Genomic DNA, 15,073 nt, shown 5'->3' with positions numbered 1-15,073 from the left:
CACCCTCGTTCCAACCTCTCACTCCTCTCAAATCTCCCAAGGGTGCCTTCCTCCAGGCCTGTATGGAAATCATCGCGGCAGGCGGCCACCATGATGGGAGCTGTAGCAGAACCACCGGGATCAGTCAGGGCGTCTGTTTTTAACTCCTCAACCTCCCAGCACCTGTCTACTTCCTCATTTATCAGCCAACACCGTCGTATTATACAGAAGAGCACTCCACACTCGGTCCTTTATTAGCGTCATCAAATCACAGCAGGCGTGGCAGCCCATCCCAGCACCCACTGACTCTCACCATGGTGGGGGAGCGGATGGCAAACCTTCGAGGTATTGATGGAAACTAATGGCAGTCATGCTGGGAGAATTGGTAAGGTTTTCACTGGCGTCAACTTAAAAGACAGTCTAACTTAAAAGATGGATGTGTTTGGTATAATCGGATGAAATCATGAATCAACGACAGACTGACTGCAATCTACAGCAACATAACATAAAACAGTAATAAGGGCTATACAGTGGTGTGGTGGTTGGCACCATTGCCTTACAGCAAGAAGGTTCCTGGTTTGAATCTCATGTGTGGAGTTGCACGTTTTCTCTGGCTTACTCCCACGGTCCAAAAACACGCATGTTAGTTAGGTTAACTGGTGACTGATAGTGTGAGCGGGTATGTCTGGCTGTTTGTCTCTTTGTTGGCGCTGCGGTGGATTGTCGACTCATTCAGGTTGTGCCCTGCCTGATGGTAGCTAGGATGGACACCAGCCCTCATCTCTCCCCATTGAACTGGATAAGGCGTAGAGATGGATGGATGGATAAAGTAAGCAGGGCTGCAATTGACAGTTATCAGTATATTATACAAATGATTGTTTTCTCAAATAATCATCTGCTGTGCAAAATGCCTAGAAGTCATCTTTAATTCCACTAATTTAATTATGCATATCCCACAATGGCATTCTGATTGGTTGTTTATAGTGTAAAACCAAAAGATATCTTGTTTATAAAGTATAAAAATACTGATGAAAAGGTTTGAACCTGTAACATTTGGGTCATGTTAATAAAGATAAGTTATTTAGATTAGATGGATAAGTGTGGTTAATAATCAAAATCAACCATGTAAATTCCTAATTGAAACAACTTTCCAACTTTTTTTAAAAATACACATCAAAAGCCCAAATGTTTTCTTATCGGAAACTCTTCAGTCAGTGTTTGAAAGCTAAAAAACACAAACTGAGTCTACAATCTGTAATTGACTCCAGTTTGGTAAAACCAGCGAGCTTTGTGTTCGGAACTGTTCTGTTTCATTTGCACAAAAGCTTCATTTTATGCTAAATTGTTTTAAGTCACCCCGTTCTCTTCACATCTGTCTTCAACTGTCCAGGGCATTCTCCGATCCATATTCCTGTCCAGTTTTCTGTGAGTCCGCTCGAGGATTTGTCCTGAGAGTCTGGGATCTTTGTTTTCGAGCTCAAGACGCTGTGTTTATTAGCAGAAATAACACCCAATTGATGCTACATCACACGCAGTCAATTTTTTGGCTGTTATTTACATATATAAAAAACAAAAACAGTGCTCATACCCCTTCCAACATTACTCTCTCTCACATGCACACACACACATCCATGCAAACGCACACAAGCTACCAGAATAACAAAGCGATTTTGCGTTGCTAGGAAACAGATCTCTTTTTTTAAAACTCATTTTATTCTAATTTATTTTCAGAATTCATCCAAATGCTTCAATCATGATTTCCTGTGTTCCAGAGTAAATCAGAGGCAAAGCATAAACACAAAACACGGACCCTGTGTACTTCTTCTCCCCGACAGAATGTGTTTAAACATGACTAATTGGGTGTGTGAAGGTGACAGCAGCCCTTCTCTTCCAACTTCAACATAATATGGCAGTGCATAGATAATAATTAATACTGCAGACATCATTGTCATCTACAGCATGAAAAAGAATGTGACGTCGACTTGCATTCTAATAAAATAATCCGCTTTTTAAAATCTGATTCATCACGGTTGTCGCTGCAAAGTACGAGTCTGCTTCTTGCACCACAAACAAAGATCTCTACGACAAGGATCCCCCTCAATAACACAAAAGACTGTTTGTTTTACTCTAATTAGATGGTTGATTAAACAACAGCACATTACAGGTGGAAAGGCTTCAGTGTGGAGATTCTGAACAATCACAAAAAAGCCCTGATTAAATCTCTCCATCAAGTCAATTCAGTAAGGACACATCAGCCTTTCCACAGCTACCACCAAAGGACTTGAAATGATCCACTTTTTGGTTCAAAATGTCCACATTTGAGAGGTTTCATCCTCGTCCGAAGATAGATTGAGTTTATTTTCTATGCTCATTCTATGCACATTACTTTGTAGTAACAAAGCAAAAGCCGGATTTTGGAATGACAATCACACATTGGTCTATACAAGATCTCCCAGTCGATGGTGTGGTGTGTGTCACAGTGAAAGCTCCACCATGCGGTTGAGAAAAGATGTCCGACCATATACAAGAGAGCTTCATTAGCCCAAAATGGAGGAGCTTTGAAGTCACCAACTGAATTTCTAGTTACGGCTGTCTAACCCAACTGGGTAACCAAGGATGAAGGGCCTCAGGCTGACAGATGACCAGCAAGCCAATTGCCAGAGTTCAGGAGATCCAGAGTTCCTTCATGCAGAAGGGGGCAGCCTTAGAGAAGTGCCACCATCACTCAGACCTTAATGGCAGAGTGGCCCAGCAGTAGGGGCCATGTTTTCTGTCGACTCGCGGGCTGTCATGCAATCTTTTTGACTGCAGGCTAATTTACATATTTACAAATGTGCAAATAATGGAGTGATGCCATATCATTTTTCTTATGAGTGATTTCAGTATTCTGTCCTCTCCGTGATCTTAAAAAGTCTAAAATTACAAATTTTCTTTTTTTATTTATTTATATTATTTAGATGTGTGTTACAAAGCCAAAAAAAACAGCAGTTAAATTAAGCAGTTTGTGCCATATTTAAGATTTTTTTAAAAATCTTTAAGACAAAATAAAACAGCTGAATGAACATTCTCCAGAAGTGGGAATTCCATATTTTTTTTGTTGAGGTTTGACTAGAATTTTAAGAAAGCTGCATTTTTCTTTTAGTAAATTTACTAAATGAGAATTAATTCATAAATAAGCTCTCCCCTGCTTCTATGGAGCTCCTTGGACTTTACCTACCATCCAAAAACATGCACGTTAGGTTCAATGGTAATTTTCCAAGAGCCAAAGAGCGAGTGTGAGTGTGTCGTCTCTTGCCCTCCCATGGCCCTGAATAGAATGAAAAGGGATTTGAAAAGGAATGAATGAATATATAAATAAACACATTTGAGTAGATTCATGATTAAAACAAACTAAAGAGAATCAGCTAAAGATGAGCAAGAAACGTCATGTCAAAGGAATGAGCCGACCATGACTGCATCTGCATACAGATAAAAAGTATATGATACTATGTTATGATATACTATACATTGAATAGTACATTATAGATATAAAGTGTGTTACAGATATTTCAGAGTACCTGAAATCCTTCAACACATTCTGGCTCATCTGTTGTTTTATTTATTAGCTAAATATCCTGCAGGATAATACAGATATCCGTGGGATTTAGCACTGTGATGCATTTATATTTTGTTATAGTTAAAGTTATCTATCATCTAATCTACAGATCAAAGAAAATATAAGGTTAATCAGTACTTTATCAAACGGCATAGTTGCTTTACCTAGTGCTTGTTTGTTCTTATGTACACTGTGGGGTGAAGTAAATACTTACTAAAGTAAAAAATATCTGTCTGCCCTGAATCTGAAAGTAGTTCCCAGCAAATACCTCATTTATGCCTTTTTTAAAGGCATTTGATACATACTGCAGTGCACATCTGTCTGAGTCATTTCTAAATCTTCTGAGTAGATAGACAGATAACCAAACAAACAACTAAATAAATAAACAATTAAATGAATAAATTAATTAATTTGGGAGCCTGACTGCCTTTGCTTCTGCACCTGCTTCTGCATCTGCTTCTGCATCAGGGGGTTCTGGTTCTGCTATGCTGTATTTTTAAGAAATACTGTAAGAGCCTGTATATGGGGACACCAATAAGTCATAAACATATCATCAGAGAGTGAAATCAGCAAAAAATAAAGCACAGAACTATAGATTAAAATATACATCCTCGTGGTTTTTGTTGCACAGTCGGTAAATCGCTAATAATTTGAAATCAATCAAGCTAATCGCTGAGTGTCTTGTACATTTCTGGACATTTAAAAGTCAGCTCACACAGAGGTAAAACTATAATTTGCTCCACTGTATAAAATGCTTCACCTCTAATATGCCAGTCTGCTTGGAGAGCCTCAGCTCTGAAGGCTGAGAGTACCACTGGGTCAACAGCTGCGGACGGTGCAGCCCCAAATCTACCCGACCTCATTTGCAAATTCTCAATTAAAGTTAGAGTGCAGGCAGGTCAGCCGCAGTCTGAATGGATAACGAAGATCAACAGCCTAAGCCTAATGACGAGCGCTCAGACCGAGGCTCAGTGGGAAGGCAGCAGCACCAGGGAGCTGGTGAGAGAAAGGTGAGATACTGTCAGTTCAAATCAGTCTTTAATGAGTGCAGATTTGATTTCCGTTAAAAATAGAAATAAAAGATAATGACACTGGAACATATTACTCATAAAAATAGATAAATGTGCCACCAAAACCCCTAAATTTTCACTATTCAACACAGTACTGAGGTATTTTTCCATGTTAAAAATAGACATAGTTGTCATTTCAAGTATAAGTTCACATCGTGACAGCAGCCTGTTTAGGTTGCCATAGAAACCACAGGTTCATACTATCACTTTTGGCTTAAGATGAAGCTTTAAACAGGAGTGGAAGAAAATCAGATGGCTCTTTTCACCTGAGCCACTTCATGTGTTGCAATAAGAAAGGCACTCCCTCCACTATAAAATAAAAAAAAAAAAAAAATCTTACATACACTCTTACATACAATTTAACAAGAGAATCAAAGTATAAAATTGGGAAGACAAAATCGAGACAAACAAAATTAATTGAGGTTGTGTTCTCCCAACCTACAACTACAAAATGCTGTCGAGATAATGGCGACACAATATTAGCATATTATTTTCTGTAAATACAATGAATATTCAGATGAGACAAGAGACAACACTGATTACTTGAGACTTGCTGGTTTGTGTTTATGGCCTGAGCAGTATTGACCAATCATGCTTGAGCAGGCTTCATCTGTATGCATGGAAACAGTCAGTGTGAAAAGCGATAGAGGCAAAAGTACTGTCATAAGACTTAAGTTAAGCCTTTTAGCAGCTTCTTAAATGTTTCAAAGTTAAAAAACAATGACACCTGGAACACTGGCTGTTGCACCCAGATGCTTCATCATTAAAAAAAAAAGCTCATTTTCAGACTGCCTATATTTTGATCGAGACAATAACATTATAAGATAAAATATAAGACAATATGTGAGAAAATATGATAAGAATCCTACTCCCTCCATTTTCTCCAACACCCGTCCTGTCTCTTAACCACACTGTGGGCAGTTACCTCACTTCTTCTCAACAGTGTTCATACATACTTGTTTCATAAATAACTGTGTCATTCATTGAAGCTTGTGTCATTGCTTTTGAACCAGATTTCGTAGGGTAGGTGACACTTGCAAACCCGTCCAAAACCTTCTACTTGGTTCAAAGAGACGTTGATTGGCTAATCGATACTCCTCACATGACTCTCTGTGAACCGACTTGTACATGTCACGGTGCCAAATTATCTGTGAGTGGAGTGGACAGATTGAAAGGTGACCACACAGGCAACGAATAGCATCTAAGAAAAAATTACTTCAAGTTAGGGAAAAGGGGGGGTGTAAAAGCTCATTTTGACTGAGGATCAAATCAAATCAAATTTATTTGTATAGCACATTTCATGTACAGATAATTCAAAGTGCTTTACATAAAATAAAAGCATTGCAGCAGGGAGTGGAAGAAGCATTAAAAATACATAAAAGAATATAAAGAGAAACAAATAAAATCATTTAAATGAATTTAAACCAAGCAACAGTCAAGATAAGTTAAAAGATACCGTGCAGATTTCATGCATAGACACATGAGAAAAGAAATGTTTTTAACCTGGATATAAAAAATGGAGGATGTTGTAGTTGAGGCAAGTATACACAGCTCACATTTTCTTACAGAAAATCTCACATGACTGCTCTGAAACTGACATTAACAACAGGCAAAGAAAATGGATGAGATAAATGGATTGTATTTTTTTTTTCTCCTTTTTTTCACCTGTTGACAAAACAGCTGAAAGCTTATTCTCTGTCCTGCAGTGTGAGAGCTGATGTCAGCGGTCCCATCAAAAGTAATAACCTAGCCTGTTGAGAACAGAGAGTCGTGATAATCAGAAACACAGCCTGTAGGATACAGTGTAACGCCATCCCTTCATGTTGTTGTCATGACACGCCTGTTGTTGGGGTGGTAGAGGTATAATGAGACGGTAAATTTTAGCCCTCAGAGCACTGATGATAAACTCACTACTGCAAGTAGTAGGGAAAGCTTTTAATTGACTTGTTTTAATTGAGCGGGTTTGCACATGTCCAAACAAAGCCTCTTAAAGGGATAGTTTGCCTCTTTTGACATGAAGCTGTATGACATCCCATACTAGCAATATCGTTTATGAACATTGACGTACCCCCAGCTGTGTTCTGTGAGCTGAGTTCCAGCCTCGTTTTGGCGTTGCCGAAAGTAGTTTGGCTAGTCGGCCGGGGCTTAAAAAAATAAAGCGTTTTGCTTCTCAAAACAATAAGCGTTCAAAAGAGAAAAAAAAAGTCAGACCTCACAATCGGTTGGCGCTATTTTCTCTCCCTTCGTATCACTGCGTGTTGCCGCCTGCCGACAGCCGTTACGGTGTTTGCTGCTCGGAAATAGGGGACTGCTCGGTCTGCACTTTGGTCTGCACGGTCTACACAGCACGCAGTGATACGAAGAAAGAGAAAATAGCGCCAAGCGATTGTGAGGTCAGACTTTTTTTTTTCTCTTTTGAACGCATATTGTTTTGAGAAGCTAAACGCTTTATTTTTTAAACCCCAGCCAACTAGCCGGACTACTTTCGTCAATGCCAAAACGAGGCTGGAACTCGGCTCACAGGACGCAGCGGGGGGTAAGTCAATGTTCATAAACGATATTGCTAGTATGGGATGTCATAAAGCTTCATGTCAAAAGAGGTGAACTATCCCTTTAAATACGCCTCTTTTGTTGTAAAAAACAGTACTAATAACAGTGTGGGGAACTACGTGGATTTTCTACCAATTTCTGGAAATCTGCTGAATGGACAGAAGGGATTTCTTCAAAAACACATTTTCTTACTCGGTCTTTGGATAATGAAGGTGGGAAGGGCTGTGTTTAACATCAATCCAAAATCTCCCAAAGTAGTGAATGGCTTTAGTAGAGCTTGTTAAGTCCAGAGCAAAAGATTCACATCATTTTCATTTTCATTAACCATTCAGAGGCCCCTTAGTCTCTAAGTATGGGGGCAGTACCATCTCAGAAGAAAGCACTCCCATCGTTTCATCACAGGATGAAGGTGATCACTCAGAACAACTTTGTCTATATTTGTAAGCGAATATTCCCTCTAAGGGAATTATAGTGGACTACATTGTTTCAGCAAAAAAAGTTCCCCAGCAAATCAGAGACACAAGATCCCCTGGTGGGTATTCAGCCCTTTACTTTTGGGGTGTGCCACAAAAAAAGTTAGTATTTACACAAGTGTATAAACATGCACAACAATATATTAATACAAACATGTAAACTTATATCCATTCAAACGTGTGTATATTTCAATTTGCATACAAAACACATGCACCAAGCAGCTGGTTTTGAGCAAGAAGATGCTCTATAGATCAAAAGTAGCAGACATTCTGATATCAGAACCATGGGATGTAAATCTGATATGCAACAAAGTAGAATTTGTGATCCCCCTAAAAGCCTGCCTGTGCATTTAATGATGTGGTTGATGTGTCCTTTGGGGGAAAGGCAGCTGCTGAATAGTCTTCTCACAGCAAGCTGCAACCCTGACATAAATGTCATGCATTTAAAACAGTGTGTTTACAACAAATTATGACCTGTGGCTTCAGCCGTGCAGCCAGTGGAAAACAAATGAGTATCTGACATGAATTATTGCCGCAGAGCACCCCCCCCCCCCAAAAAAAACAAAAAACAAAAGAACTCTCTCATTATCAAAGAAATTACTTATCCAAAATAGCAGCAACCAAGTGAATTATAACCATACCAATAATCCATCTTTCTATCTCTAAAAAGCCTGCCCACCGAAAAATGTAACCCTAAATAAAATGACTTATGGTGTGTAAAATGGATGAGAACTACTAGTATCAATAAAATTCCACGGATGACACATCCAGAAAAAAACACCTTCACCTTTGTCATTCCACAGTAAATAAAGCCCTGTTTAAGTGTAAAGCTGTTGACACCAGCGACTCACCTGCGGGGCAGGGGCTCAGGACAGTGTGTGAGGGGGCTGCTGGCAGTGGGAGGTGGCTCCCTCCTGCTTCTCAGGGACTGGCTTCTCTGCACCTGCCGCAGCACACTACTCTTCAGGTCCAGCAGCGTCGTCATGATGTTTTTTCACTGGCACACGGTGTAAAGACAAAGAGCAAACACAAAGATATTGTCACATCACTTCAACTGCAAATCAGCTTCATATTCGCTCTCCTGCAGTTTTTGCGTAATTGCACTGTGTGTTCAATTTCTTTCTGGATCTGACTGGTGTTGCAGGGGAGGCAATTTATCTTCCACCACTTAGTCTGGTCAGTTCAGAGTCGAACAACCCCCAGTTTTGGGGCAGCGTTTTGTACAAAATATTCAAATCAAGAAAACTTTCAGGGCTGAGAGGCAGAAGTTGCAATACAGCAATGTAATAAATGCTGTTATCACTAAAATAAATCCATAAATGAAAACAGTGGAAAGTAAATGAATAAAATAACTATCTTTGTAAAATACCTGGTTATTGTCTGCATGTCAACACTAAAATGTACAAGGACGTTACAGAGTATGGAGGATAAATTAGCCTAAATCCTTCATATTGAACAATATGAAAAATTATGAACGGCTCTAGAAATAAATCAATTCGTCAATTTAAGTTCCCGTTAGTTCTTATTCATCATCAATTATGAATTGATTTTCAGTCATTTTACGTTCATAGATGTGAGTAATCATCCCCTCATTTCCCCTTTGCATATTCTCCCCCTTTTTTATCTCCAAAAGTGCATGTATTTCTGTTCCCTGAATCCATTTTTACATTTCTGTTAGCATTTCTGCTTCATTATGCTAATGAGGGGGACTCTCTTTCAGATTGTCATGCCAAGCGTGTTTCACAACATAATCCACCTAATATAGATTAAAAAAAAAATAATAATAATATGCTTTAAACCTGTTTGAGGTAAGTTAATATAACATTTATACCAGAGAAATATTACTATCATCATCTACAAAAGACAAAGTTTACAGTAGGAAAACACACATAACTATTTTAACCACCACAAGAGTGATGATGCGTGTAAGAATACGCCTTCATAGAGAAATAGACAGACACTACTAAACAGCAATTTAATGGATGGAGGAAAACAAACCAAATAAAAGCGACACTGTCTGTGTTAGTAAAAATGTTTGACACATGCCTAGTCTTAACTTGGTCTTTATAAAGTAGTTACCTACAGATGGAACTGGCAGGGCTGCACAGCAAATATATTGCTGTTGGTACTATGAGGAAGACAGGAAGAACATTAGGCCTTTTCAAATATGGCTTTCAAGCTAGGACTCATGCACCTTTGACGCATACCGGTGTCATGTGTGAAAGTAAAGAGGTGGCATGGGGGAGTTGATCTGCCATTGATTCCCCTCTGAGCCAGTGAGGGAGGTAGGAACAAGGGGGGAAACAGGCAATCTGTAAGAGAAGCCAGCAACGAAACGCTCTAACCAACGATGCTGTTGTTACTCATCTGACTCTGCCATGCCAGCTTGATGTATATAAGCATACACTGACGTAAAGCTGAGCCCCTCATGTTTGGCATGTGTAAATTACCAAAAAATGTTTTTTTTCTTTTCACTGATAAGTCACAACGGATTTGTTAGAAGGGCTAGTGATTTCTTGGGGGGGCAATTCACTGTTTTTTCTAAGATGTCTCCCCTGTTCACGACTTCTGCCTATGAATAGGTCCTATGGGCATCTAGGCAGATACAATCTACAATTATATTACAATATGTGAGGAACATTTGTAGACCTAACAGTGATTTTTTTTTTGTTACCCTAACCAAGTGACATTCCTGTCTAAACCCAACCAGGAAGTGACAGAAGTGTTTTAGTGAAGTGTTGTCTTGTTACCGACTGAATGTAACTCAGACGTGAAAATAACAATTGTGATATGTTGGTCTCGATCCCACAAAGGCATATGGTTCAAAAAGCAAGTTATCAATCACACATGTTGTAGACCTGATTTAAATAGTAATACATGCTTTCTTTTATAAATTCAACACATTCTTTTTTTTATTTAACAAATGTAGAAATGTCATCAAAGCATTTGCAGAGAAAATTATTCTTGGGTTATCGTGACGGAAAAATATGAATAAAAAAAAAATAAATAAAAAAAACTGAGCCCACCTGGCGACCTTAGAGAAATTGGCACTGTGTTGCTAAGCAATTTCCTGAGACTGAGTAGGTCGTCTTCAGAATCGCTTGCCATAAAGCCAGTTCTCATTTTGACTTCACGGAGTCCTTAAAGTATAACTGAATCATGTAACCTCGTAACATTGTTGTGCACTGTCACTGCACTCCACAGAAGAAGAATCAAAGATGAACGAAAGAGATAAACTGCTCTGAAAAGAGATATTAAATCAAACTTTACACATGTCAAGGTAAAGAAAGAAGGGAAAAAAATTGCAGTAATCATGAAAATGTCTTTGTACAAGTAAGTAAGTGAGGTCTCCATAGCCTTCAGCCACAGGTGAGTTTGAAGCCTGAGCAAAGCTATAAGACTAATAGAACATAACGGAACTGAATATTGTTTCTAAGTGCAATGCCCTTTTGATTTTTTTTTTGTTAAATGTCAGACAAGGACCTTCATTATTTATAGGCAGTATTCACCTTTTATTAGGAGTTAATCATTTTAATCCCAAGAGAAGGTTGGCTGTCTGCAAATACCAGCGATTCAATATTAAAGCCGCACAGCCTGCACTGGGGTGAAAATAAATGTGTGAAACATCACATCCAATCACTGCAGCAGCAAGACTGCTCAAAATGCTGTTTAAGTTTAATTTTGTATTTCAAGTAAAAGCTTTACAACGATCCGATGGCTGCGGTTTAATCGCATAAATGTCAGCCGCTCGTGCAGAAAAAAAAACACTTGAAATACAGCAAGCAAACGAGGGTGAGGAAGTCAAAGCAAGTCTCCTTAACGGCATTTCTGTCCTTTCATGTTTATTTCTTACTCCCATTTATACTGCAGTGTGAAGCTGGAGAACTGTGATACTGCTCCACCTGGATGACAGCGTTCCGTTTGTGAAACTCTAACAGTCGGTGTGCAGCAGTAAAAGACGAGGAGACAGAAGACTGAAAAGGAAATGACAAAGACACAACAGAAACAGGGTTTGATTGATGGATAGGTTGTTTCAGGAGACTGACACACTCAGGCAGTCAAATACTCTTTTCAACTGATGACAGCCAATGTCTGCACATTTATATGGAAAAAGAGGCATTGGACCATGGACTTTTCCACCAGCAGAAGACACAATAGTCACTGCTATTAACAAACTGTAATAAAGGACAATTAGCTTGGCGCGCTTGTGGAAGAGAGTCTGTTGATGCGGCTCGTTTTACATGCAACGTTGATTAATTTTTTTCTCTCTTGTTTTTGGATGGCCCTATTGAAGGTTGCTTGTTTTGAATTACAGTGCTGACACCAAATGGATCCAGCAAATGTAGCATATTGGCCTGTGTGAGTGCAATCATTCAGTGCTTTCAGCCAACTGCACAGAGAGTGGAATGCACTCAGCTTTCCAGTTTAAAGTACGCCAGAAATTCATGGAACAAGTTGCATCACTGGCTGAGCCAAAGAACAGTCTGCTATCAATATAGGAGGATCGGGATTGGAATAATTGGTTTGTTAGATTCATGTGTAAATACTCTCTCGATTTTAGACTTAATTTGTGATGCAACACAAAGAGAAATTCTGGGAAACTCTCAGATTTCTACTCCATGAACACCTGCTAAAGGTCTCAATTCTCCATCTCAGATGTCAGAGCTAACATTGTGGAATATTCAGAACATTTAAATATAGATATGTTATCAGGAAAAAAAAGGAAAGGACCAGTGTGTTTACCTATGCCTCTGAAAAACACGCATTAGTTTGAATTCCTGAACTGACTGATCAGATGTCGGTGGATTTGTGATAATGTGTTATCGTGTTCGTCTAAAGATTTCATGGATTCTCCCTGTTTTATGACAGCTGCATGAAAACAGTATTTTGAACAGATGGCACGTTTAAGAAGAATGAAAAGGGACTTTTCTGTATGCTCTCACAGGCCTTTCTTGGGTTTTCTAACACCAAATATATAAAGTTTGTTGTCTTTTTGGACTTTTTGGATAAACTAAGCCAAGCTTTTGGAAGGCCCTTAATAGTGGTTTGAGATCACGCCTTCTCTGATACAATACCAGCGTGGTTATGGTAGTTTCTGCATTTTGTAACAATTAAGCTCCATCAGAAGCAAGATGAGAGCTTTGAGGGAAAAGGGTTACCACTTTGATTTGTTTGTAAGAAAAAATAAATTTTTAAGATAAAAATCAGTTCCAAAGCCAGTGTTAAGAAAACACAAGGATTTATCAGCTTCTGAAGGTGATTTGAATCAGCAATTTTTCAGTTGAGCTGGTTTTTAGCCCCTCTAACATTTTAGTTGTTGTGGTGCAACTTTGCTCCTCACAAAATGAATTCTTTTTCGCCTCATTATTTGTCTCCAATTCAAGTAAACCGCCAAAGTTATGAAATTCCAGTATCCAGGGAAGACTTGTTTTTTTTTTCATTGAAAGCAGGGCAGTTGTTAAATACACAGCTAGATTACAAGGTTGGCTAGTCCAAAGCAAATGCAATAGAATAAGCCTTTTTGTGACATGGAAGCGTTTGGGGTCGGGGTCCACTTTCGCCTATACTAAATACGTTACTGTGTCACGGAGCAGATTTTATACCAACCCTAATAAATCCTGAACTGAAGAAAAAAAGCTCAACTTAACCATCCAGTACAACATAGTTCTCAGTCTTTTGACATGCTTTAAGAAACTTTTGTGTAACATGTATAACACATCTACATTTAACTTTAATCAAAACATTAACAAATATCTTTAGAAATCTACGCTCGTAAAGCATTCAATTCACCCACAGGAGTGTGTACTTCCAGCTTCAAGCTGTGCTGTGGCTCTATTTATGTTGGTTTTCTCACTGTACAACTGTACAATGTTGCATGCTCCATCAAGTGACATCTATTTTAAAAGTGCAATATGCTATTCGTGACACTTTTAAGTTAACATGCATCTGGACTATCTGTGGCATGTTTGCTCGTAGTGGTGAACAGAGTAAAATATGCCCAAACTTCAAACGATTGGCATCTCAGGCCAAATAATACCTGTTAATGCGTACCTGGCCTGCATGCAAGCATAAGCGTGGACCGTGACAGCTAACAGGCAGCACCAAGCAGTGGTCTCCCAGGTGGACTCATTTCAATTACAGGGGTAGTTTTCTCCCGGCTGGATTTCACACTGTCTCAGCCGTCAACTCATAGTGACAAAACGGGGCGACGCGCCACCAGCGATGGGGCGCCGGCTGCCAAGGAAACACTGTCAAAGCTAAGCAAATGCTTTTCTCGCTACATTGGTGCCAAAGTCATACCGGAGACACTTGCTTACCAGTATCCCTCCTGTGAGAGCCAATGAGCCCTGAAGCCAAAGTCGACTTGCTGATAGGGATGTGTCTCTATGGTAACAGTTGAGGGAAAGGAGCTGGTAAATACAGGTAAAGGGAATTCTATAATGGCTGAAAAAAAAAAAAAAAACAGCCCTGGATTCCATAATGTGTTCATCTATACACACAGTTTATATTGATAAATTTAACAGTCAAAATAGGCTCTTGTTAGAACCAGGATAGAGACTAAAAGACAACACAATGTGTAAAGTGCATATAAAACGCACCCTCACCTGCATGTTTTCTCATTCCGACTGTGTCAGTCATAGTAAAATCATGGCGACAATCAGTCCTGAGAGCATGTCAGTGTGGCTCATGAGCATTCACATTTTAACTAGTCACGCTTGTTAATCCCATCTGATGTTTTCAATACATGCAAAAATCTAAAGAGGACAAGATTATAAAAGTCAACATGGTAACAAGATTTGCTCCAGGCTCATTGATCAATTACTGCTTCAAACAGACACATGTACATGTGTTTTTTAATAATTCACAATCAACATAATTACGTTGCATTTATTATATTGCATTGCTGCTTAGTCTGCAAAATATAAGGGAAACATTAACTATCTCCTTCCATAAGGGCACTAGCAGTTGATGTAAATGAATAAAAAAAGACTTTTGACCTCCATGTTCCTTCAGACTTCATTTTAAGTCACCAGCCAGAGGGGATACACATTCAAATCATATCATATGATGTTGACTATTCTGTAGCGCTGCTGTTGTTTCCTGATGAGTATTAAGACAGAGCAAAGAGCTTCATCATTGACCATTAGCGTTATTACGCAGCATACCCTTAGGGACACAAAGGCTAAATGGATCAAACTGCCAGGTCTGTGTCGTGTCAAACCTTTAATAAGCTTTCCAGGGGAATGGATGCGAAAAAGTGTAGATATGACAGTGATCTATACTGCATGTACCTGTGGATAACACATAATCTATTATTGAGCTGAAAAAAAGGCAGTACATGTCTATTCCCAACAGCTCACATAGCCTGTGCTGTTCAGACGCATGACAGGCACTTTGGCTTGAGA

At 39.1% G+C, this 15,073-nt stretch overlaps 1 protein-coding gene across 1 annotated transcript in view; it reads right to left on the bottom strand.

The window, feature by feature from the left end:
* The window catches only part of baiap3 (BAI1 associated protein 3), a 38,619-nt gene that overhangs the window by 21,479 nt on the left and 2,067 nt on the right, over positions 1 to 15,073 (bottom strand). Inside the window, exon 2 of the mRNA XM_075454157.1 lies at positions 8,519 to 8,664. Coding sequence (XP_075310272.1) covers positions 8,519 to 8,652 — 134 coding nt within the window. The 5' untranslated portion in view covers positions 8,653 to 8,664. The remainder of the gene's footprint in view (positions 1 to 8,518; positions 8,665 to 15,073) is intronic.

This window comes from Odontesthes bonariensis, chromosome 21 (assembly GCF_027942865.1).
Source record: "Odontesthes bonariensis isolate fOdoBon6 chromosome 21, fOdoBon6.hap1, whole genome shotgun sequence".
Lineage (NCBI taxonomy): Eukaryota > Metazoa > Chordata > Actinopteri > Atheriniformes > Atherinopsidae > Odontesthes > Odontesthes bonariensis.
The sequence above is the reverse complement of the archived record's forward strand: the minus strand, read 5'-3'. Positions and strand labels throughout refer to the sequence as shown.